We start from the raw sequence: 26,883 nt of genomic DNA on the forward strand, positions 1-26,883 counted from the left end.
TATTTTTAGAAAAATATAAAATTCTACTCAAGGAACATAAAAGACATGTGTGTGTGTGTCTGATTTTTCAAGATGTAAATCCACATCTCAAATTAGTTCATAAAGATAAAACAATCCTTCCAAAAGTCTCAACAGCTAAAATTGTCCTGGAAAAGTGAAAGAACGATTAAGAGGAGAATGTCCTACCGACTGGAACAGGCTGACACTGACAGAAGCACCAGCCAAATGGATCAATGTAAGAGTGAAGGTGGTGGACACCAGCTCATCTGCCTTCCAGGCAGCTGCACTCCCAGCTCCAGCAGCTGCCCAGATGGTTGGCAGCTGACAGCTGTCAACTCTAAGGAACTGCTCTGGGCTGAAGAAAGTAATAGACTCAAGGTCACACGATCATCCCCCGTAACAGGCTCATCAGCAGAAGTGATACCTGGTCCAGGGGCCTTTGCCACAGGAAGCCTAACCATATAAAGCTATCCCCGTCCAGAGATCCCAGGAGGTTTACTGGAGCTTTTGATGGGACTCAATTGCAGCTCAACCCCTTTTTATATCTCCTTCTGCTCCAACCTGGCTGAGGTGGGAACCCAAGGGCACCCTCTGATACCTTGCTGTAAGGAAATCTCCAGTTCAAAGTTCACTTTCAGGACCTCAAATAAGGCAAACTGGCCATCAAATCCAGACAAAAATGATAGTGCTGTGGGACAATGGTCTGTACCCTGTCACTTGTATTGTTTTTAATAAAATGCTGATTGGCCAGAGGCCAGGCAGGAAGTAGAGGCGTGGCAATGAGAATTATGGGAAGAGGAAAGTTTCAGTCTACAGTCATGACCCAAATGCAGAGGAGGCAAAATGTGGCTGCCTCGCCGAAAAAGGTACCAAGTCACGTGGCTAACACAGACAAGAATTACGGACTAATGTAAGTTATAAGAGTTAATAAGAAGACTGAGATACTAGGTCAATTAGTTTATAATTAGTGTAGACCTCTGTGTGATTTCTTTGGGACTTAACGGCTGCGGGAACCTGGCAGGACAGAAAACTCAAGTCAACATGATAGTCATCTATATGTACACTAAGTTTGTATATAAAAAGCTACTTGAAATCAGTGGAAAGATGATGGGTCTCTCATCAGTGTAAGTTACACAGAAGACCAGTGTGGAAAAAAATTCTTATTCTACAAACCTATCAACACAAATTACAAATAAGTTAAAAACATAAAAATAACTATAAAGAATAAATATTTTACATGCATGTTTAAAATTCATAAGTTAAAAGATTCATGGGCATAAAATGAAGCATAGAAAAGTATCTATAGCTAAAAAGAAAATATTTATTAGTTTGTCATAATAACATCTTATGTATAAAAAAGGATCTTTAAGAAACCCAATAGAAACAGAGACAAAGAGACATGAATAGGAATTATTTTGTAAAATAGAGATAAGTAGCTATATAGCACTGAAATGCATACATATGCATGAATGAATAAAATACATCAAGGAGTTATAATTTCCTTGTCTATCAAAAAAAAAAATCAGCAAGGATACAAATCAACATTTCCAAAACTGCTGTTGGCAGGAACTCGATCTGTATAACCTATGTGGAAGGCCTTTGGGCAATATGTCCCCCAAATCATTACAATACATATTCGGCTGAATTGAAGGGCTATATCCACAAATTCAGTGTTTTTTAACAAAAAAAAAATGAATAAATGTTTTGCTGGTGGTTTCTGTCAATTTGACACAAACCTATACATATTTTGAAAGAAAGATTCTTAATTGAGAAAATACCTCCAAAAGACCAGCCCATCAGCAAGTCTGTAGGGCATTTTCCTGATGTACTGATTGATGTGTGTGGGCCCAGCCCGTGTGGGTGGTGCCACACCTGGGCAGGTCATGAGAGCAAGCCAGTAAGCAGCATTCTTCCACGGTCTCCTCTTCAGTTCCTGCCTTGAATTCCTACTTTGGCTCTCTCAATGGACTATGGCCATTAGATAACCATATAAACCCTTTCCTCCCTAAGTTTGTTTATCATAGCAGTAGAAGCTAACAAAGGAAGATGTGTATAATTAAGATTTAGATTCATGGACATTCACTGCAGCTTTGTTTAGAATATGCAGAAGCTGAAAAGTTAAAATGTCCGTTAAAAACTGGGCTAAAGGAGACAATAGTAGATCATGCATACAGCCACTAAAACTGACGCAATGGAAGGGTCGTGGTAGAGAGGCTGGCTATGAATATCCCCCAAAGACAAAAGGAACACTTAAAATACTGCCCACACCCTGCAATCCCATTTTTGTAAAATCTACTTATATATAGTCACAGAAAATACTCAAGAGCAGTACTTTGTGGGAAAACACTGAACTCTGGAGGGCAGTTATTGATTACTCAATAATCAATCAAATCACTAACCCAGAAGTGACAGACATTCTCTCAGTAGGAAAAGAAACAAAAAAAAGGCCTGCAGACCCACTAAGGACATTTGCTGAGCAGAGAGCTAGACAGACACGGCCTGGCCATCAGGTGCCCTGCTGGGACCACATGTTAAGAAGGTAAAAGGAAAAAGTGGGCTTCGCAAGACTTGATTTCAAGTCACAAACGAAGTTGTTTCTTAGCCCAGGGTCCAGAAAATGCTTAAGAAATAAGTCAAATGAAAGCAGAGGGAAGAGACACAGGACAAAAATTCACCAAACACAGACAGTTCCCTCACCTTCTAATAAAGCAATCACTACTATAGCTCCCAAAATCCAAAATTCCCCCAATAAACTCCTTCCCCATGGTGCATATTTTCTACTAAAAAGTGAAGTAAAGCTTAGTATGGTGAGTCAGAACTGAAGAGTTAGAATCATATTTAATTTCTAAGAAGCAATTTCGTAAATGAAAAATCACAACTGAGAAAAGTAACAACTTACCTCAGGATAAAGATTGAACCTTTTTAATGTATTAATAACAAGGGGGTATTCAGTAAGCTTGTCATTCATTATCATCCACACTCCACTGAAAAATGAGGGTGCTTCCACTATAGTCTTGAAGTAAGAATAATACAGCCCCTGAAAGAAGGATATGCTCCAGTTACAATCAAAGGTACAGTTATTCATCTTCTTAGATTACAAATATTTAAAATATACTGGTTTAGAAAAACTGAGCACTCAAGCAGGTAATAGCTACAATAATTTCACAGGCTTTTGGTTACTTAGAAATTCTTAGGTTCCAAAAAAGGTGTATTTTAGAAGAATTTCATCTTAATTGAAATAGTTATGTGGAAAAATTACTTCAAAATAGCTTCCAAATTTAAATATGTATACATGTAATTTAGCATATGCCATGTATGCAAAGTCTATTGACTACATAAAATGGCATCAATCTTACTCCTCCACATTTACATTCAAAAATCCATGTGTTCTTTAAAAAGACTGCACATTATGCGCGTTCCTATAAACAATAACTTTACAAACCATGTCCCCACCCACAGCCACAGCAACGCCACAGATGAGCTGACACTGGGGACGGGGTGGGGTGGGGTGTATTTTGAGGGTAATAGGGACGTTTTGACCTGGCATGCTATTTTGAAAAGGGTTGCAGTAAGAGTGAAAAAACACATGAGACAAAAAATAAGAGGCGGGGCTGAATATATAGCTCACTGGCTGGGTGCCTGCCCAGCAATGCAGGAGGCTCTGCGCTCGATGCCCACCACTCCGGATACAGGCACCGCTGGGAGGCCAGTGCTTGGGAAGAGAAGGCGGGAGGAACATCCTCAGCCACAAAGTGTGAGGCAGCCAAGAATACATGAGACACCCCTCAATATAAACAAATAAAATTAAAATAAAACCCCCATTACAGTCCATGAAGTTTAGGCACGAGTCTGAGAGGCAAGTGTAGGGGACACAGACAGGCAGAGTGCAAATGCCACCTTCTTGGCAGCTTGAGCAGAGCAAGAACAGCTGCCAGGCTCTGAACACAGAGAGGGGATTCCCCAATGCCCACAGTGCCTTGCATTAGTTCACACACACACACTTCTTCCTAAACTTCCATTTAAACTAACTTAGTATGTTAACAAGGTCTCTTGTGGACCCCCACACTGGGGACTACGATTTCCTCTGGAAATAGGACCTATAATGACATAATCAAGTTGAAGCAAAGACAAAGCAGACCAAGGTGACTCTAAATTGAACACATCCTTAAGGCACGGAAGACAGACAAGGATGAAAGAGGCTGAAGAGGGAAGCAGCAACAAGTCAAGCAACCCCAGGCAGCCCAGGAAGAAGCCTGCCTGGTGCAGCTCCTTCCTCATGCAGGAAACTCAGAAAACAGATGCTCACTGCTTTCACCCCTCCGGATGGACACTGTTGCGGAAGTGCCTGGAACCACTGCATCTACCCTGGCCTGGGAGCTTCACTTGAGAAACATATAACATTTCATATAATTACAAACAGACAACTTCAATACTTAAGGAACAAAAGGAAAGAAAAGGCTTGAACTATTTAGCAAATTGAAAGAGAATACCAAGTAATTCTCCTGGTCACTCTGTCTGCTAGAAAACACTACGTTTCTGTTAATAACTGCATTTCTAGTCATGAGTTTGACATTGTACCCTATTAAATAAGTAATTTGAAATTAACATTCTCATACTAAAACAAATTTAATATCAAGTAAAACAGATCAAATCCTAAATTTCAATTTGAAAATCTTAATATAAATTGATGACTCACTGTTTTGTAAATAAACAAACAAACAAATAAATAAATAATGTTTGCTAATTCTGCTCACCAAAAAGGCCAAGTAGTGGCCCATGTAGTAGAAATGAGCACTAGCAGCACAGGGGTCCTGGTGTCTACACAATGTCTGGATTCTACCTGGAAAACTGGCTGTTACCAGGCCTGGGTAGGAATTATTGTACGGCACCCCAAAATAAGGAATCCCTGGACACCAAGGAAACACTACTGAGGTCACTGAGGGCCAGCACGGCCAACTGCAAGAGAATGGCCAGCTCCCGACACCAAAGGTTACAAAATACATTCCAATCAGTTTACTGATTCTAACTAGAAGATCTGACAATCAAATTATTTTTATGGAAAAAAAACATGGTAAATAAAAGAATTGATCATTTTCCTGTCTTTCCACTACGAAGTAAACCTCACAAAGAAACTAAAGCCACGTTGTAGGAAAATTCTTTACAGAGGTACAAGTCAACTGTGCAAGAAAATGGCAGTTTGTCTATTCTAATAAAAAGAGCGAACTACGGAGATGGCTGGGCTCGAGGAAGGACTTGGCAAGGACACTAAAACGTGTCAACCACCAACTGAACGTAATCCTCACAAAAAGGGAGCCACATCTTCCATTAGTTTTCAGAAAACACAGGAGACAGGAACAGGGTGAGAACATGAGTCACAGTGGACAATTCTACTGAACATACACATGTTTACTACGTGTGTGTGTGTATGTGTGCATCTGTGTATGTGTGAGTGTTTGTGTGTGCGTGTGTGTGTGTGTGTATATATTCTGGTTCTTCAATAGATAAATGGCAGAAAAACAAAACAGAAAGAGGGATTTATAGATTATCAGATTCAGCAATACAGCAGTAAACACAAGTGCAGACAGGCCATCATCAGCTGTGGAGTACCCATTGGCTCACTCACAGACCAGTTTACATTTGATGGTGCTAAGAAACCACTAACAGCGAAGAGTCCTGTGAGGAACCTGAATGTATTCGCACAAGAGCTAAGTGTAGCTTCCTTCAAACAGAGATGGGTAAGGAGGGACGGACGACTGTGTGGTCTGTCGTTGATGCTACACGATACGATGAGTAAGGAGAACCGTCTACTTCTTTTACTTGGACGTGGCTTTCTGAAACTTTTCACGCTAAAACGTTTGAAAATTAAATATTACAATGAAATAATATACACACAAAAAAACTAACCATTTCAGTGCGGAAAGCCATCTCCCTTTCCAGCGTTGAGAGGTGAGAAAAATGCCGGTCATTTTCAAAGAGGTGAGTTATGTGGCTCCTGCAAACATTAAAACAACAGAGCCAACAGGGTAAAGCTGTAAGACTACTCCAAAAGCAAAGAGGGAAGTCCTACAGATTGTAGACAGTTTGCAAATAAAACTGAAAAACGATTGTATTTGAATATGTTTTCTACCAGGTTTTAACAAGTCTACTAAAATTTCTCTCCATAAGAAAACACATTCCAATTAGATTTTAACATTAAAATGAACTATAACAATATTTTAAGTGACGTACTATAAAAATATAGATCACACTGAATGTGCCATCGGGTACCATTCAGAAACTGCCTAGATCACAAAATTCATACATCGTTCCATCCAGAAGATTAAAAACATCAATCTAACGCTCAACATACACCCAATATTAATGTTAAGCAAATTGGAGTATCAAATATAGCCTCTTTAATAATGGATATTTTTATTAAAAAAGTTTATTATTCTGATCCTGATTTATCAATTAAACTAGTCTTTCAGAGTACTGTGGTATATAAGATACATTCATCCTTATGATACAGAAATTATTCTTTTAAATACATGGGATATAGCTTTGTTAAGTTATAAACATCTACATAATACACATCACTAAAGAAAAAATGATCTTACCAGTGCAACAGGGCTGCAAAGGAAGCTGAAAGAAGAAAGAAAGGTACATTAGTTACTATTTTAGCACAAACACCTTCTCCTTACAGATCAGCACTTCAGATGAGATCCAGCACAATGGGGGGGGGGGGGCTGTGGGAAGGCTGACCCAGGCTGAGAGTCAGGAGCCATTACTGAGGCTTCACAAGAAGCACTACAGCCTACACACCACCACCACCGGACTGGCTGAGGCTGTGACCCCAGTTTCCATTCATCCACTCACTCAGCAAGATATGTGAGGCCCTATTATTAAAAGATACTGTACAGGACCAAAAGATGGAAGCAGCTACCAAAAGACTCAGGGAAACAGGATCAGTAGGTAAGAGTGCCTTAGAAAAAAGAACACATGACTGGTGGGCCAGGGTAACAAGAAAATAAATACACAAAGTATCACCACCTTTTAACTCTCCTAGTGCCTGAATTTTCACAGGAAGGCCCACTCTGGTTTGTGTGTGTATGGGGGGCCCACTTTGATCTGTGTGTGTGTGTGTGTGTGTGTGTGTGTGTGTGTGTGTTGGGGGTTATCTATTAGATAATTTATTTCTTTCCACTTAAACAAGTAGACCCTTTTTGTGTTCTCTCAGTAACTGAATTTTTCTTTAAAAGAAAAAAATCTGCAACTAAAAAAGAAATTCAAAGAAGGTCAAGGAAAGGCGATTGTGGAGGACCCCGCTGCCTACCATGCTGGGTCTGAAAGCCCTCCAGTTTGGCGGGAAGTGTCCATACTGCCCACACCCACACCAAAGCTCAATCAGACACTGGGATATTACACTAACTCCTGATGCGCCAGATTCTATGCTATACTGTATCTTCAGTCTCCGGGACTGGAGGTGAAACATTACAAAGCCAAGTCTCTCATTGCTGCTAGACTCCAGCTAACCAAGACAGAGCCCAACTCCTCTGCAGATGGGAGTTAGAACAAAGTTCCTGAATTTACTCTAAGACTTGTGTAGTAATATGGAGCGGCGGGGCTGCGTCTCCAGCACCCCAGCCGCCTGGCTAGCTTATGCCCGAAATAACAACACACAAACTGTATTCATTTAAACACTGCTTGGTCCATTTCTATCTAGCCTCTTCTAGGCTAATTCTCACATATTAATTTAGCCCATTTCTAATCATCTGCATAGCACCGCTAGGTGTGCTTACCAGGAAGATTCTAGCCTACGTCCATTCTGGGTCGGAGCTTCATCGCTCGCGTCTGCCCAGGAGAGGGGAGCCTGGCGTCTCTGAGCTCACTTCCTCTTCCTCTCAGCATTCTGTTCTGTTTACTCCTCCCACCTATGTTTTAACCTATCAGGGCCAAGCAGTTTCTTTATTGCTTAACCAATGAAATCAATAGATTGATATATGACACTCCCACATCAGACTTGTTAGCACCAGTACAGTTGGGGCACAAGTGAGTTTGAAATGACTGTGCAGAACTAAGTGTGACAGGAGGGTCTGAACTAAACCCAAGTCCTGCCCTTGTAGCACAGAAGATGAATTGAACCTTTTGTTAGACACACACCGATATGCAATCTTTTCTCCGATTACTCCCTGGAAGTTAGACAGTTCAGTGGGGGCAGCTAAAAGCCCAGCTTCAGGATTTTCTGCCACATCTGTGAGCAAGGCAGCCAGGATCCTCCTGCCCTGAGTTTGCCTCAGTTTGCTGGCCCAGCCACAGGTGTGGGAAGCAAGCAGCGGGACATTTTATCCTACTGGAGCTCTTGGCAACCAAGTGTCTCCTGCCCAAGCAACTTGCCGGATGATGAGTCCACATTCCAACCACAGCTCAAGAGTCCAAGGACCGATGGGCCAGAGTTCGAGCAGCATGTGCTAGGTATGAGCGACCTCTTTTCAAGATGCTGCACAGTGCTGTCCCATAGGTCCTCCCTCAAACACTACAGTTTGTTGCACTGCTCTTGGTTATATTGTGATGGAAAGACCCAAGCACTAAAGACATACTAAGTCATACACAGGGCATGGATAGACCAAGCTGGTACTGCCCTGGAAGCTTCCTCCTCCTGGCAACTTCAGTGGTGCTGGAAGGTACTATGCATACTACATACTCAGCAGTCTGACCCAGCTGTGACCCTGTAAGCAAGCTACAATCATTACTGCCCTGGCTAGACACACAACTAATGAAAGAGTGGCACAAATGTTAGGGGAGTAATCAATCACTGTCTGATTAGATTTAAAGCCTGATCCACAAGACAAACAACTGGGCCAACAACCTGTAGTAAGCCAGGCCATAGGCCCTAGGGGAAAACATATTACTATCATTCTGCTAACTGAACAGAGTAATAAAATGCCTCTTAAGTTATCTCTATACCCATAGATTAGTACATCTCTCAACCCTCATCAAGGAAGCTCCGTTTTACAGCAGATGATGATTAATGCCTAGACCCACAATGGTCAACATGCAGAGAAGAGGCTAGGTATGGTACAGTCAGCTCTAAATGGGGTGTCTCTAATACATCCCCTTCCTCCAAATCTTAGGAATCATTGCCAAAGAGACACTGGACAGCCAGAGGCAGCAGATGTCTGCAGTAATGCAGTATTCCCGGCATGGCAAGGCTGCTGCCCACAGGATTCAGAGGCTGTAACTGCACACACAAGATAGTAACAAGATCCAGCCAGCCAAAATCCCAGCATGGCTGCGGCAGGAGTCCATGGAGTCGCACTCCTAACTGTGGAGCTACCAGAAAATGTCACTGCTGCAGGAGAGAGACTATCTTCCTCGGGGCCAAGGCCCCCGGAATGCTGCCCATCCTCCAGAGACCATCCTGCACTAATGCACACCCACCCTGGAACGCTGCCCATTCTCCAGAGACCATCCTGCACTAATGCACACTCACCCCGGAGTGCTGCCCATCCTCCAGAGACCATCCTGCACTAATGCACACCCACCCCAGAGTGCTGCCCATCCTCCAGAGACCATCCTGCACTAATGCACACCCACCCCGGAGTGCTGCCCATCCTCCAGAGACCATCCTGCACTAATGCACACCCACCCCGGAATGCTGCCCATCCTCCAGAGACCATCCTGCACTAATGCACACCCACCCCGGAGTGCTGTCCATCCTCCAGAGACCATCCTGCACTAATGCACACCCACCCCGGAATGCTGCCCATCCTCCAGAGACCATCCTGCACTAATGCACACCCACCCCGGAGTGCTGTCCATCCTCCAGAGACCATCCTGCACTAATGCACACCCACCCCGGAATGCTGCCCATCCTCCAGAGACCATCCTGCACTAATGCACACGCACCCCGGAATGCTGTCCATCCTCCAGAGACCATCCTGCACTAATGCACACCCACCCCGGAGTGCTGTCCATCCTCCAGAGACCATCCTGCACTAATGCACACCCACCCCGGAGTGCTGTCCATCCTCCAGAGACCATCCTGCACTAATGCACACCCACACAGGCAGTGCAAAACAGAGAAAGCAGGTTTTAAACAAAGCACATGAAGATGAAAGGAAAAGTTGGATGGCAGGGGGGACAGAGAAGAATGGAAAGAGGGAAAATGAGAGGTGGACTTGATCAAAACATAGTATATTCATGCATGAAATTCTCAAACAAGAAAAAGTCAAAAAATTATCATGTATCATCAATAGTGAATTACCTAAATCAAAAATATGTAAGAAATAAAAGGCATGTATAATTAAAAAAAAAAGAGTTTGGGAGGGTTGTTCCTTTAGGTCCTAATGGTCCCCCAGAGACAAGGTAGGTGTCAAGGCAGTTAGGAGAAGAAAGGAAGCAGTCCACTGGGGAGCTCCTGTATTCCAGGCTACATAAGGACTGCCTGTTTCAAAGGCCAAAAGCCAAAGTTACTGCTCTCCTCTCCATACTTTTGATCTCCACAACAACCCTGCATTTATCCTCACTCCACATATTAAAAGCTGGGCCCTGAAGGTCCTTCCCCAGAGGCACCTGGATCTCCTTCCTCACAGAAGAGTCCCCTCCTTCCCATTCGTGAGCATTTGGTGAGCGTATCTTGCAACAATATACACATGAAGAAATGTGTCCTAAATCCAAATTTCAACATAGTTCAGTTCAGTTTTATGAAAACATGCTCACACATTCTGGTCTCATTAACCCTCAAATGGCAAGCTGGCATTACAAGGTCAAAGGTGCTTCCTACATCCATCTAGACAAGGTTTCTGAGTAACCTTGACAAGTTACTTATTCACAATTTCTAATAGCAGCTACTTCTTACTGTTTAAGGGTCCACTCCCAAGCCTTGGCTTCTCTAGAGGCTAAAGTCATTTGTAAAGAGCCTCCATATGCTACACCATTAAGCATCCTGGGGAATGAAGCCGGTTTCTGCATGAGCAGATCTAAGTACCTCTCCTGCTCCTTCAAACTCCATGGCCTCCATACATGGCTCCCATGATGGGCCCATACTTTAGCAAGCTTTAAGCTTTCTTTTGGGCCACCAACCGCTCCCAAATCATGACATGGAGTCTTGGTATTTGTTACGAATGCTCAGCCTTATCTTATGTTCTTTCCTTGCTAACTGTTTTAACTTATACTAACCTGTTTCTCACCATCTATTTTGCCTCAGAGCTTTTTACCTTTCTTTCATTCTGTATGCCTTACTCCGTATCTTACTGACTGGTGACTGGCTGACTGGCTGGCCCCAGGCATCTCCCTCTCATTCTTCCTCTCGTTCCTCTCCCATCCCTCTCGTTGTTCTCTTCTCTACCTATTTATTCTCTTAGCCTGCCAGCCCCACCTATCACTCTACCTACTGCCTGCCTGGTGCCATTCAGCTTGTTTTTTTTTTTTTCTTTTTGGTTTTCAATACAGGGTTTCTCTGTGGCTTTGGAACCTGTCCTGGAACTAGCTTTTATAGACCATGCTGGCCTTGACCAATCAGATGCCTTAGGCAGGCAAAGTGAAACATCAACATATCTTTACAGTCAAACAAAAGCAGCATAAACAAATATATCTTTACATGGTTAAACAAATATAGCATAAACAAATTAACACATCTTGGCCTAGTAAGAGTAATATTCCAAAACATAAACAAATGTAATACACTTTACATAGTTAAAGTAATATTCTATAACACATACCCTTGACTATTCCCAGTCAATTCCCACCACACACCCTTCACTCTGATTTTACTGAGCAACCACCTCCTAAAATACCAAGATCTATCCTTCAAAGTCAAACCTCTCCCTTTTCCTCTTAGTGTGTGTGTGTGTGTGTGTGTGTGTGTGTGTGTGTGTGTGATGTTGTATCTTGAAAACAAAACCCAGTTTCCGGGTCCTAAGCTAACAAAACATTTCTACTCCTTAGGACACAAATGAAGGCAAGCAGGACTTTTGGGCTATGAATGCTTCAGAGACAACAGATGTCTAAAAGCCCTGGGGATTGGCAACACACATCCAAGAAACCAAGAGCAGCACTCCAAAAACAATCAGCAAGTAGCTGGTCTTCTGGGGCAAAATTTCCAAAGGCTAAGACTTAAGTCTCCAGATCAAGTGAACCAAGCACTCAAGCAGACCTAATGAAGACTACGAATGATAGCAATCTAAGAAGGTGCATCAGTGACCTTCTTAAAACATAGTTTATGAAAGGAGGACCTAGAAAGCGGGGTCAAAGCATGCACATAGCTTGGTGCATGAATGAGAAATGAGGACGTGAGTGCTCCAAGGTACTGCTGAGGAGGAAGCTTTGTTGTATACATGAGAAAACAGCCAGAGCATCCAGAAGAGTCCACACTGAACCAGGCCAATAGAAAAGGCTGGGCGGATGAGGGAAAGAGGACAAGAACCAAGAGACCAAGTGAGGAACCAGGCACCAAGAGGACAAGTAGCCAAAATGGCCTAAGTTAGACAGGAATCAAAGAAACTGGGTGACACTCAAGGGCTGGAGAGGTTGGGGTGGGAGACGGAATGCTAGCCAGGATGACTCTGTGATGCAGAGGGCTGAGGGCCAGAATTGACTTGATGTGTCAACAGGTACCTCAGTTAGCCATTTGTCCTGGGTATGAGACCTAACAGTGTGGACTTACAGCAGCCAGCCAGAAGACAGATACAATAAAGTCAGATGTGACTTGGATCCAGCACGACAAAAGAATTCTCATCCCAGTGCTGAGGGCATGGAACAAATAATGGCAATGCACTCACAATCTCTGGGGACTCACTTGTGACCTGTGCAGTGGGTCACACGCCCTGTTCCCCACAACATCAGGAGTGTGGAGCAATCAGAGCTTCCCAACCATGGGCCAAAGGTAGAAGAGCTGCAGTCGTCAGGACAGCCACCTTCTGAGGAGCAGCTTGGCTTTGAAGGAGCTGTACATTCTCCCACTGCACAGCGTGGTCCTCACTCTCTGGATACATTATGGCGTAAGAGGGTTGGGAGGGCTGAGCTGGTTAACATAGAAAACAAGCAACTGTCTGAGAAAAGCAGTCTATACAGCAGTATAGACTCATAGTGGTCCAAACCCTCATATTGCATTTGAATCTCCAGGAGAACTAGATAAAACTAGACATTTTTATTAAAATAGGATAACTAAATAAACTGAATAACAAATAAATAAATAAATAAGCTAAGTAACTAAAACTAGTTAGTTTTATTAACTAGTCATATTTACATTATTAGCCCAAGCGTCTAGGAGTTTCTAATTTATACATATTTAAGTCCTTTTCTCACCACTGTGATTAAATGTATCGAGAAGCAACCTGAGGAAGGAAGCATTTATGTTTCTTCATGGTCTGGGGTGATGCCCTTCACAGTGGGGAGGTGCGATAGTGAGTGAGCTCCTCAAGCAGCTAATTACAGGACCCATCTAGAGGCAGAGATAGCCCACTGCAACCGGCGGCTGCTGGGGCTATGAACCACAAGGCCCATCCCTCAATGACACATTTTCCTCTAGCTAGACCCACCTCCTGAGAGAAACGCATCTCCTCAGCAATCTCCTCAGCACCACTGATGGGGAGGAAGTATTTCAACAATAAGTTAATGGAAGACACTTCACATTAAACAATAACACGCGACCGTGACAGACTGATCAAGGCTGGCTGTCAAAGAAAGGCCGGGGCAGGTTTACTGTGACTGCTCTGGGTCCCTTATGTCCCACATGTCTTGGAGGCCAGCAGTGATTTACTACCTGGCAGTTAGGTGGATCAATCTCAGGCCAAAACCACACCCACACCTCCCAGCCAACAATCAACACTTCATGAAGCCAGAGGAAGACACAGACGGCTCACCGACTCCCTGGCAGCCTTCACATTACGAGTGGCCTTGGAGCACAGCCATGCACTGGAGGAGCACATCACCAGATCACAGCAATCTTGGGCCCAGCTCTTAAAAGCTCTTGATTCAACAGGTACAGGACTCAAAGCCATACATTACTAACAAACCCTCAGGTGACTCATAGAGTCCACACTTTGAGAAGTGGGACAGCTACGATACAAACCCAGTGACAAGAACAAGGTGACAGTTCATTCAGGTAAGATGTGGAGGCCTGGAGGGTGGAGACAAAGAGCGATTGGGAACATGAAAATACAAATTCAAAAGGTAACTGTGAGTGTAACTGTTAAAACTTGGTGGCCACACATAAGAATTAAGAAAGGAAAAGAGTTAAAATTCCTCCCCTCTTCCTTCCCTAAGAAGAAACACTCTGAGATTTTCTAAGACATCACTGGTCTAGCCTTGAGTCCCATTTGCAGAAAGTCTAGAATGGGGATGGTGTTTGGTTATATCAGTGCCCAGCACTTATTGATGACCCAGAGCTGTTACCACTAGCATGGGACTTCACAGTCTCTGAAGGGACTGCAACCGTGATTTTCTGCCCATTTTCTATTTTCATTTTTATCTTCCTGTTCCACAACTTCAAAGCCTTAGTAGGTTGAATTCATTTTATTTGTTCCCTCTTTGGGACTGAGGGGAATGTTCTACTCTTTCTTAATAGGAAAAGAAGGCACAAGCTCAATTTACTAATAAAGACATTAAGTCTCAAAATGAGAAGCAAAACTGCTTTTGAAACTCACAGTCCATGTAAAGAAACCCCACTTCATAAGATCTAGAGTTCACAGGGTTACAGGCTGATGATCAACTTTGGTTAATTCTAGTCTTCTAATACATTTAGCATTGACAAAAAAATCGACAAAAGCTAGGTAAAAACGTAGAAACTCTTAATTATATTGACGGTATCTAACGTCTGCTCATCAGTATTAAGCAGAAATGATCCAGGAGTCAATCTAAAGAACCAGTGGCTTTTATTTCCCCCAAGGGATCCAAAGTCTCATACAGCATGGGTGCATACAGCAAACCCTGCAAGAGAGTTCAGGCTTCCCTGACACCAAGTTCAGACATGAAAACGTTGAACACACATAAAATGCCTTAGAAATCTCAAAGGTATAAAAGACAAAATGATGTGTTCTAAAGTGAATATTTGGAAACAACAGAATTCAGAAGGCATACACCGCCACCCCACAGACAACATGACTAGGATTCTAAACAGAAAAACACACAAAGTCAGATTGCATACATTTTAAATATGAATTTATGTAGAAATACTAGAGTAAGCAATGCATGATTACACAAGACATGTTTTAAAGGTAATGAATTCTGTTTTCCTTTAAAAGTCTTAGCCTTACACAATGTGAACACAAATATTTCAAAATCAAACAGTATCTGCATTGACAATTTCCATAAAATTCTGTTCACTGGCAAAACACAATGCATTTTACTGTTTAAAAATCAAATAAATATATAATCAAATAATGTGCTTCTGAGCACACAGAGGGCAACTGTGAAATCTAATAAATCCAGTAAGGAAAGTGTAGAACACAGGTCTCTTCAGCACAGGAAAAGATACAAAGACAAGCACAGGTGTGTAGGCCTGCATGTGCACAAACACACAAGCACACACACTAACACCCCTAAATAAATAAATCAGCCTTCTTGATCCACATAAAGTGACTTGTATGTATATGACGTTAGGGACTGACAGACCTAGAGGATCCGAGATGCTTACCCTCTACCCCAAGGACTAGCTTTCATGATATCAAAGTCACCGTGCAAGCTTCCAAGAGAGGAAAGCGACCAACAGCCTTATTCAGCTATGATGCTCTGAACTAAACAATGGCATGTGTGGCCCAATATCGATGCCATAAATGCAATAGTGGCAGAGATATCTTGGTGGCAAACAACAAATTATTAGACTTAAGCCCCACACAACAAGAGGAAGTCCTCTGGTACTAGAAACCTAGCCGACTTCCCAGGGCTAGCAAAGTCATGGATCCTGAAGGAGAACCTACAACCATCATTTACCGTATCAACAAAATCCCTAACTGTATTCTATATAGTTATTCTTACGCCCAGAGGTAAATGTGGTCCTCACCCGTCATCAAAGAAATGCTTCCTTGCAACAGATGAAAACCACCACAGAAAATCACCTCTGATCAAATGCAGATACCAAGTGACCATGTGGCTGGGGCCCAGCGCCAACTAATACATACATCTACAGCACAGTTCCTTCATGGAAGCATCAGGGCTCACAGGGAGGAGGGGGCAGAAAGATTATAAATCTTTAGTAATTTTCAACAAGCTTGTTTCCTGATAAACCATTCTAATGTTAAGATAAAGAAACCCCTTCCAATTGCAAACTTATTAACTATCTTACTGCCAAACAACCAAGAATCGTTTTTTAAATTAAGAATTTATTCAGTTTTCAAAAATTATAGGGCTGGAGAGATGGCTCAGTGGTTAAGAGCACTGCCTGCTCTTCCAAAGGTCCTGAGTTCAATTCCCAGCAACCACATGGTGGCTCACAGCCATCTGTAATGAGATCTGGTGCCCTCTTCTGGCCTGCAGGAATGCATACAGGCAGAACACTGTATACTTAATAAATAAATAAATCTTTAAAAAATTATAAAGTCAAATGAAGATGGGGGACACATGCATAGATCTGAGGATATAGAACCATAATGATTCTCGGGATGAGCAGAAACAGAAACTTCTGTTCCGTCTAGAGAATTAACAGACTCAGGACAGATGAGGTCCTCTTCCCACCGATCTGCCTCTGATTGCTGTCTAAGCCTTCAGATGTGAGCCCTACAATTTGACCAACATGACTGACAAGTAATTAGCTTCAAGTTCAAACTCAAGAACCTTGTCCCCATAGGTAAAATTCCCAACAATAACATTTAAGTTCTACATACTCAGGACATTTCCGCAGACGTCAAAGACGGGGAGGAATGACCAAGGTCTTCTAAAAATAGAGTTTAGCTAGTAAGTCAGCAGACGCATGAGGACGGCTGTGTAAGCATGCTAACAAAAGTATATTTTGTTATACTTTTCAAAAGTAAAAGTGAAAAACATATCTGAATTTTGATACTGCACTAACAGTTGTAAGGAAGAAGCATTTCCTCAGGAGTGAATTTATAATGGTCATCACTACATATCTTTCTCTCCCAGCAGAGCTTCCCCATGAATACCGGGTCCTAACACATAATACCATAGGCAGTGTAGTCAAGCTTCTTCCAGTTGATGGGAGTCGCAATGAGGGCACAAATATTCTCTATGTGAAGCAACAGACTGAGTGCCCTGAGTAATAAGGAAATGACAAAGCTACTAAGAAAAGGGAGCAACTACACACAGAAGAGGTTGTAACCGAGGAAGTCCTTCAAATTGGCCTGTGTAGCTAACGGAAAATACAAACTCTCCCAATATTAGTGTCCTTGGTCACTTATCTTCTTTTCTCTATTAAATACTCTTTGAACACCAGCCCTAAAGCCAATCGATGCACAGGGCATACACTCTTGTACATCAGCTTTATCATCACTGTTCTTAAATAAATACGCCCACACATAATGAGAAAAAAACCGAGCCATGACTGCTATGAGGAGTGACAGTGAGGGGGAACAGCCACATAACCGGGCAGATTTGAGTTATTATAAAATCCTGGCTGGTATGGTCTACCTCCTACCACGAACTCTCCAGCCCAGAGACTGCTCTTTCTTACATAACCCAGACATTTTTGTTATGAGCCCCTATTTTATTTACCTTTTGGCCTCTTGCCTTCTTGGCCACTGTTCCTGGTTCCTCCCTCCCTCCTTCTCTTCCTCCTCCTCTTCCTCCTCCTTCTTCTTCTTCTTCTTCTTCTTCTTCTTCTCTCTCTCTCTCTCTCTCTCTCTCTCTCTCTGTCTCTGTCTCTCTCTCTCTCTCTTTCTCCATCTTCTCACAAGGCCCAGGCAGTATGGTGGTCATGTCCACTCTGAACTCTCCCAGATGTCTCTGCCTCTGCCTGTATTCCCCCTTATAGCTACTATAAAAACTTCAACCCCTTAGAAACAGTCATGGCCTCCTTTTATTTCTTTCTCATTCAATCATGATAATGCCAAGAAAATAAAAAGTATATTTAAAGCATGTTCCACAGCTGTTGTAGCCTGATGCATTTTAAAATACACTCATTAAACAACTTTGATTGGATTATAAAAAATCACCCACAGAGGAATGACCTCTTCATGGGATTAAAGGTGTGGATCTAGAAATGGATGGCATTTTTACCAGTTTTGATTACTAGTAAGCAATGGAATGGAGGACTAAAGAAAACTAACAAATTAATTTCTAGAAATATTCTAATGGTAAATTACAGCTAATGACAAAAAATGAGACCCCAACATAAATTTGAAGCAAGTATGTAAATAATAAGCTTTGCAGTCTACGAAATACAAATGCCATTAATTAAATTTACAAGAGACATTAATAAACCTTTACACTCAAGAAGAGATATTAATATAATCTATCAGGATAAGGCTTTAAGTAACCATATTTTAGTAAGAGCTAAAGTGTGTGTGTGTGTGTATGTAATTAGAATTTCATCTATTTTTAGTATAAATGTCCTACTATTGGCAAGAAAAATCACATAAAGAACAGAGCTTTATATACTTACCAAAACTGAACTAAGTTGACTGTATGCAGTTTCGGTGCTCACAAGCGCTTATTTTTGGAAACTTTCCTATTTAGAGCACTTTTTTTTTAATAAGAAAGCATATTTAGGTAACTATAAATATTCTTAAGGATCAAACAGAAATCTATTTTAGAAAGGAGGAAAAACTGTTTCAAACCCCCAAACTTGCAACTTTTTCTCTGACTCTGATGGGATTCCGATAATCAACACAGCACTGCCTTATAGCTGCCTGCTCGGCTGAGTCCAGGCTCTTCCTGAGATCAGTCAGCACAGGAGGAGCCAATGCTCCCAGGGCTTCACACTTCGGCATCTCTCCTGTCCACCCACTAACTGCTTGCTTTCCATCCTTCACTTTGGTATCCACCTAAGATCCCTTTTTCCTTACTTCTGAAGAAACAAAGAAGCAGCGCTAAACACAGACCCCTGAGGTTCTCAGAACCGGATGGAAGCCCTCACTTGTCCTCTTGCTACATGCTCACTAAATGAAACACTATGTAGCAATTAAGAACATGAACTCAGAAGACCAGGGACTTGGGTTCAAATCCTGCCCTGAAGAATTCTGGGGGTGACAAGGCATAAGTTTAGTTACTAAGCACCTATGTGCCTCAGATCCCACGTCTAGTAAATACGACAATCACCATGCCATGGTCGGGCCCAAGTCACTGTTATATGAGTTCACCTGCAGCACAGGCCCAGAGCCGGGCAGGGACGACCCCTACGCACCCGGGTAAGATGCTGTCTGTGGAGTGTGAAGTCACTTACCCTGGTGCTGAACACTTACTGTTTTCTCTTCCACAGACAACTTTTCTGTCCTCCCACAAACCTGACATTTCACACTGGGTATCCCACACCCCTCACAGTGGCGTGTCCAGACACAATCCTCGTTGTCTCCATCAGGCCTGCCTTGGTCCTCACCTGTAGGGTCTCCTCTGTCTCTTCCAGGAAGAACTCCCCCCACCCCTCACACCAAGACCAGTCACCCCAAGTTCGACCAGTTTTACCTCCAAATTCCAACTGAAATCCACTCCTCCTTACCATCTTCACAGCCATGCCCACTGTTCATGCCACACTCACAGACCCTGGAAGAGTCCCGCCTCGGGGTCGGGTCCCCTAGATTTTCCAAGCACAGATTTCTCGGAATTAAAATGTAAACATGCCCATCTTGCTCAACACTCCTCAGGGGCTTCGGACGGCAACAGGAATAAACTCGCTCCCATTCCAGATCTGGTCCACAGGCACCGCTCCTCCATTACAGGGTAAGTGAGACCTGCTCCTTCCTTCCTGCATGCCCCTGGCTGCATCAAGAAGCCATCCTGCTCATCTTCCACAGGGCTCACACGGGCTCAGCTCACACGGGCTCAGCTCACACGGGCTCAGCTCACACGGGCTCAGCTCACACGGGCTCAGCTCACACAGGCTTAGTTCTCAGGCAGACGCCACCACTTCTCTGTCCTCTGGCTAAAGTCAACTACAAGGCCCCTTCCCAAAGTCTGTCTTGGCTTAGGGACATCCCTAATGAGGACATCCTGGGCTTTGTTCATTTTGCTTCATTTTTCCCCACACAGAAGCCCTTTCCTTTCCTCCAGGGCACTTACTACAAACTGTAACTAACTAGTCACTTATTCTTCTTACATCCACAATGCAAATTCCACAGGAGCAGGCAGCACAGGTTTCCTGTCCGTCTTTTTCCCAGGATGCACCTGGCACAATAGGCTTTCCAATTGGGGTTCTACTCCAATTTGAACCAGACGTACTACTGTACATGTATTACCTCACCTACTCTTTTACTCTGACCAAAGCATTCACCGGCCCCATCTTAAAGATCAGGAAATAATGAGAAACACTGGAGGAGTGTAGAAACAGCTTCCATCGCGGGTCAGCACTGAAATGCCAGGCTGTTTCCACCGCATCACACCCTGCTGACCCATCCCAGTTCCCAGTACCAGGACTCAACTCTGCCTTCACAGGCCTCCTCCCTGTCCCCAGCTAGTCACAGGCTCTCGTAGTCATGGCTCTTGGTGGTAGTGGTTCCAATGTGGTGCTTGCCTCCCAGTTACACTTGCCAGTATTTAGGAAGCATCTGATTGCTACCACTAGGGAAGTGCTACTAGGTTCTGGTAGGTAGAACCTGGAACTCTGTTAACACCCCTGTGAGACACAACAGTCCCCCAAAACACAGAATGATCCCACCTAAAACATCATGAAGCTCAAACGGGTTGCACCTGCCACAGGAACTAGGTCGGACATGACTTTCTGTCTTAGTCGCTGTTGCGCTGCTGGGAAGAGACACCAAGACCACGGCAAGCCTTACAAAGGAAGGCATTTAACTGGGGCTTGCGTACAGTTTCAGAGGTTTAGTCCCTTGTCAGCATGACCAGAAGCATGCCGGGACACAGGCAGACATGGTGCTGGAGAGGAGCCAAGAGTTCACATCTGGATCCAAAGGCAGCAAGAAGAAAAAGACATGGGTGTACCACTCGCGGTCCTGAGTTCCTTGCTCGTGCTCCCTCTCCTGGACCTGATTTGGACCTTGAGATTTCTGTCCAGTGCTCCAATGTGGGTCTCTGTCTCTGTCTCCTTTCATCGCCTGATGAAGGTTAATATTCAGGAGGATACGGGGATGTTCTATGGGGAACTCACCAAGGCCAGCTGGCCTGGGTCTGAAAAAGCATGGGATAAAACCGGACTCGCTGAACACAGCGGACAATGAGGACTACTGAGAACTCAAGAACAATGGCAATGGGTTTTTGATCCTACTGCATGTCCTGGCTTTGGGGGAGCCTAGGCAGTTTGGATGCTCACCTTACTAAACTTGGATGGAGGTGGGCGGTCCTTGGACTTCCCACAGGTCAGGGAACCCTGATTGCTCATCGAGCTGATGAGGGAGGGGAACTTGATCGGGGGAGGGGGAGGGAAATGGGAGGCGGTGGCTGGGAGGAGGCAGAAATCCTTAATAAATAAATAAAATTAAAAAAAAAAAGAAAAGAAAAAGAAAAAGACATGGGCCAGGCCAGAGTCTCTGAAACCCACCTCACAGTGACACAGTTTCTCCAATGACGCCGTATCTCTTAATCTCTCGCAGGTAGTACTACTCCCCAGTGACAAACACACACACACCACACACACATATATGAGCCTATGGGGGGCATTCTTACTCAAAGCACCACAGTTACCTTTTTAATGATTCTACAGATGCATCTTACACTGTCCTGCACCACTAGCATGTTTTCTGCACATGCACGTTCAATAGGAATATTTCTCATGGTCACCCCTGAAACAAAGCCCTCTCCAACTACAGAACTTTCTTCCTTCTTTTGATAAAGGTCAGGACATAGGTGGGTGTAAGAAGGAAGTAGCTGTATCAGGCAAGTGGCAACTAACAGCTCCAGTTTTGAGGAAACAATCGATTAAGAGAAACTACAGCAATCGGATAGTTCATGTGCCCATTTCAAGGAAGTGGGTAGAGCAGGGATGCAGGCTCATTGGGTAAAGATTCCTACTACAAAGCCTAAAACCTGAGGTCTGGCCCAGGCACCCACATAGTAGGAAAGAACTGATTCCTGAGGTTTTTCTCTGACACACAAGCACCGTAGCACATGTACACACACAAGCACGTGCACACAGGTGTGTGTGTGTGTGCTCATGTGTGTTCTCGCACAAGCACATACACACATGAGTGAATAAATGAAAACAATGAAATAAAGGAGGGGTACAGATTTACAGTCCCAGCACACTGCAGTCATAAAGGAATTCCATGTCCCAGTGGTGCCAATCTGCGTCTAGAAGCTCAGTGGTTGGTACAGGACTTAGGAGGCAGTCCCCAGCACTAAAAATAAACAAGCATTTCAAACCCACCTCCTCCAGTGTGCTTCCTTCTGCCATATGCCCAGCACTAGACACACAATTAAGGAGTCTAATGTATGGATTATGGGATGCTTTAAGTTTTCAGATATCGCCAGTGTATAGCTTAGGTTAAGAACTGATGTTCTAATTGAAATCTCTCATCTTACACAAGACCAAGTCAAACGTCAAAAAGCTAAATATGTGGCTCAGAAACCCACCAAGTTTGCGGCAGGCCTGGAGAGAACCGCAGGAGAGAGTAAGGAAGTCCTTGCTTCATTTCTCTTACTGTTACAACTATCCTGACAAATAGCAACATAGGGGTGGGAGAGGACCACGCCAGGCTTTAGCCGATTACTGCAGGGAAGTCAGTTCAAGAATGTATAAAGCATCATACTCAGTTGAGAGCAGAGAGAGAAAAATAAACGCGTGGATTCATCTTTGCTTGCCTGTTCTCACAGCTTTCTCTGCTCTTGGACTGTTCAAGATCCCCACCTAGGGAATGGAATGGTATAGCCAACAACTGGCTGGGTCTTCTTACATCAGTCAACAGCCAAGATAATCCTTTCCTGGCCAACCAACCAGATCTAGATAGTTCCCCAAACTCTCTTCCCAGGTAATTCTAAAGTAGTGTCAAATTGACAGTTAAAATTAACCAGAACGGAAGAAAGGAGAAACAAAAAACAAGCTTTACCGAAGGGCAGTGTTAACTGGACTTTGCCAGTTTGTGTTCACTGCCTGCCTTTCTCTGCCTTGACCCCAGTCCCAGGAGGTGGTTCGACAGGTCACTTTGGTAGACCTGACAGTGAGAGACACTATAAGCAGAAGACCAGAGTGTGGGAAGATTGTGCAGCTCCTCCTGGGTGACCTTGTTCCCTCAGCACAGCTGCCCACACCTCCTGACAAAGCCATGTTTCCACAAGCCTCGCATCTCCCCTGTGAGTCCATTCCCACTGCTCAGTGGACCTCAATGGCCTGACAGCTTTTGTAGGTTTCTCAAACCTGTTCGTAACTCTGAAAATAGCTCAATTATTAATGCTTCCTGCCTGAACACGGAAATCTATGCAGACACATAGTGCTATGTAGCAGGATGCGCTCTCTGAGGTGGGAGCTGGTTAGAGGCGACCTATATTATTTACTGTGGTCAGGAAAGTTTGATAAACATTTTCAAGGTTCTCCCTCCACCACTGCCTGTGTAGCTCAGAACTTCTAAAAATAAACATTTCAAGACCTCTTTGTCACCACTGAATTAAATAATTATGTCCATCTATAAGAAAGCATATGTTCACACTAACGGTTCGTCATTGTCCTGCACCCTCAGCAGTGGAAAGGGACACCTGGTACGTGGTTTACCAGTGCCCAGCACACGTGAAGAAACACTTGAACAGTTCTAACATGTGCCGCTATCATGGACGTCCAAGTTAGGACATTTATTCTTACACAAAGCTACCTTGTCATAGCTAACACGTAGTTGATAGAGCCGAGCAGCTACAATCAAGCCAAGCAACAAGTGACTATGAAATAAATGTCTCTCAACATGGAAGACCCAGGAGCCACTTTCAAGTTCCACATTGAAATACAACTTTCACCTCCTCTGGGAGGGTAAAAGAGGAAATGAAGCAGCTTTCAAAGACATGGAAATTGCTGGAACCCTCTGCAGGACAAGTGCCTTTCTGATGCTCTGGGAGCATGGTGCCAGGAAGAATCCCTGCTGCTGTCAGTCTTGAGGGTGCAGAGCCAGAGCTGAGCCAGGCACACCAGGTCTGATCATGCATAAAACCCTCCTCCAGATGCTGTGTGGCCTGACAGCAGATGTTCACACAAGAGGACAGCGACTATGGTGTTCCTCCCAATTCTACACACCTGGTGACCTCAGTCCAGGGAAAACCTAATCCTGACACACTCACTGTACTTCCATTTACAATGCCAAAAGAGCAAATCAAGAGAAACACTGTATTAAACAAAACTGTATTTCTGCAAGAGCATTACTAAATCCAAATACAAGCCATCCAGTGTAAGAAAACCCAAAGGAAATTCACTGTAAAACATAAAAAAAGTATCATTTAAAATCTATTATTGTCTCTCCCTGAAATGAAAACAATCCATCCATTACTTTACTACGATTGCTGTTTATACTAGCCATTCACAAAAGCTGGAGATTTACTCTGTCACGGGATCCGAAATCAGGGTTACGCATTTGCTTCCACAATAGGAACTGATGCTGCTAAATGCTTTAGACACAAACATGCATTAGCCATGGAATTTTTAGTTTGGCTCCTTGGGCCATCCCTGAGTAGAGCAAAAGATAACTCCACATAACAGAGAAGGCCCTCAAAGTGAGCCTGAAACCAAACTCAAGCACTGTGCACCAGCTCTGCGTGCCTTCGGCCTCATCCACTGTACCAGGCTGCCTCCCCAAGGTGAATTTAACCTGTACACTGGCCAGGTTCTCAAGCTAGCCACCAAAGGGAGGCATGACGAAAATAATGAATTTGCCTAATCTTGGCCCAACTATAAAAAGAGAAAATATCGTTGTAACAATGCGAGCCTTCTTGACCCCACAAACACATAATCGGGCCTGGCTTACAGTGACTCAATGGCTGGGATAAGAGGCTATCCCCACAGGAAGGCTAATTTTGCTGTATGGCCCGTCTAACCCCAAATTCCAGGCTTGAAGCACCCCGAACATGGAAAGGTCATTAAGGAAAAGTGAAAAATAGTAACAAAATATCACTAGTAACTAAATGATTCAATAACCAAAAGCCATTGTGGCAAAAAAAAAAAAAAAAAATTACAGGATCTTACTGAGGGACTTGGAAAAATTAGGCCTGCTAATCCAAACTTCTATAAACTTGCCTTATCGGACAAAGTCAATCAGAAAGCAAACCCAGAAGGCGACCCACGCGTGAATGCTTGCTTCAACTTTCTTTCCGGCACACAGTTACAACCCATCCATTTGGTGCGTGGAAGAAGGATGAGAGATGCCAGCAGGGAAGGTTAAAGCTTGGGCATCCAAAACACAACACAACCTGGAAAGTGACAAAACCACGAAGTGCCACCCGCAGTGTTTGCGGCCAAGAAGCGAAAAAGCACGCTAAAATTTAATTATAAGTTTGGCAACTTTCTAAGACAGGAACCTGAGTATTTCGAGCTCCAGGAATCGCTCCCATCCCTAAGCAAGCCATCCTCCGAGATAGCGGCCAAGCCAGCGGCAAAGAGTGGACTGTCGCTGCAGGCATTAGCCCGGTCTCCTCCGCGCGGACCGGCCCGCCCGCCGCCACCCGAGCTGCTGATGATCTCTGGGCCGTGTTTTTAAAAGCCCGGGCGGACGGCGGGGCGAAGGGTGCGCAGAGCTGGGCCCCCGGAAGGAGCGGGGAGGAGCAGAGGAGGCAGGAGCGTCCCGGGAAAAGTCGAAGAGGGCTGCTAACTGGCTCACCTAGCAGCAGCGTGCTCCAGGTCCGGCCGCGCCCGCGCCGCAGGCCCAGCGCCCAGCGCAGCCCGACCGCCAGGCGGCCCGCGAGGCCGTCCGGGGCGGGCGCAGCGGTCTCCGCGCGGGGCCCCTTCCTGCCCGCCGCGCCTCTGCGCCCCGGAGACGGCGGCGCGCGCTCCAGCCCCGGCTCCCCGGCGCCCACCTCGGATGTCCCGCTCAGTGGCGGCGGTGACGAGCGGGCCGGCCGGGGCGGCCTGGGAGTCGCGTCCCGGTGCTTGTTCCGCGCCTGCAGGACCATCTTAGCATAGTCGCGCCCGCTAGCTGCGCGCGCCCGGACGGCAGCCGGGATCCGCGGACTGGCGGTCGCTCACTCCGGCCGGCGAGGGCGGGCCGGGAGGCGGGGACAGCGCGGGCCGGGCGGCCGCTGCCTACTGCTGGGCGGCCGGGAGGCGGCGCCGGACTCGCGCGCCTCCGCCGTTGCCGCTCTCGGGTTGCCACGGCGACAACGGAACGCCGCGGGGCGGGGGCGGGGACAATCTGCGAGTGGCGCGGCCCCGCCTCTCCAGCGCGCGCGCCCCGGCGCGTTCCGGCCAGCAAGCGCGCACGCGCGAGCTGCGAGCGGGGCGGGACCGGCGACTGGGAGGGGGAGTGAAACGATCAGCGTGGACGACCTCCCGGAAGCTGCCGTGCGCCCTCGGGGACCGGCAGTGGGGCCCTGAGGCCCTGTGGCGCCGGGTCGCGCGGGGTGGGAGCCGGGTGGCCACGGAAAGGCTCAGTGCGTGCGCTCCGTAGTTCTGTGCGTTAGGTTTGGGCATGAAACTAACGGGGTAAAGTGTGGCCTCGCCCTTCTAAGAATCAGCTTTCTGGCTCACAGATGAGAAGCTGGGGCCGGACTGAGTATTCAAATAGTGCCTGTCCCACGGGATGGAGCGGGAGTGTAAACTGATAGGAAACGGAACTAAAGGCATAAGAGAAAAGAGACTGTCAGCAAATGTTATCGACATGTTACTTTTACCTGCTGCATCCTATCTTTCTTACCAGAAAGTATGGAAACTGCTGAGAT

At 44.9% G+C, this 26,883-nt stretch overlaps 1 protein-coding gene across 2 annotated transcripts in view; it reads right to left on the reverse strand.

Moving 5' to 3' along the window:
- The window catches only part of Dpy19l1 (dpy-19 like C-mannosyltransferase 1), a 105,925-nt gene extending 79,669 nt beyond the window's left edge, over positions 1-26,256 (reverse strand). For both annotated transcript variants that reach the window (XM_041657456.1, XM_041657455.1), the window contains exons 1-4: positions 25,827-26,256; positions 6,597-6,621; positions 5,905-5,992; positions 2,900-3,037 (exon numbers count right to left, since the gene is read on the reverse strand). In XM_041657456.1, the coding sequence (XP_041513390.1) occupies positions 2,900-3,037; positions 5,905-5,992; positions 6,597-6,621; positions 25,827-26,118 (543 nt within the window). In that variant the 5' untranslated portion in view covers positions 26,119-26,256. The remainder of the gene's footprint in view (positions 1-2,899; positions 3,038-5,904; positions 5,993-6,596; positions 6,622-25,826) is intronic.
- Between the last annotated feature and the right edge of the window lie 627 nt (positions 26,257-26,883).

The sequence above is a fragment of the Microtus oregoni genome, unplaced genomic scaffold (assembly GCF_018167655.1).
Source record: "Microtus oregoni isolate MIOR12 unplaced genomic scaffold, Mior012 000008F_ref0000371, whole genome shotgun sequence".
In the NCBI taxonomy this organism is placed as follows: Eukaryota; Metazoa; Chordata; class Mammalia; order Rodentia; family Cricetidae; genus Microtus; species Microtus oregoni.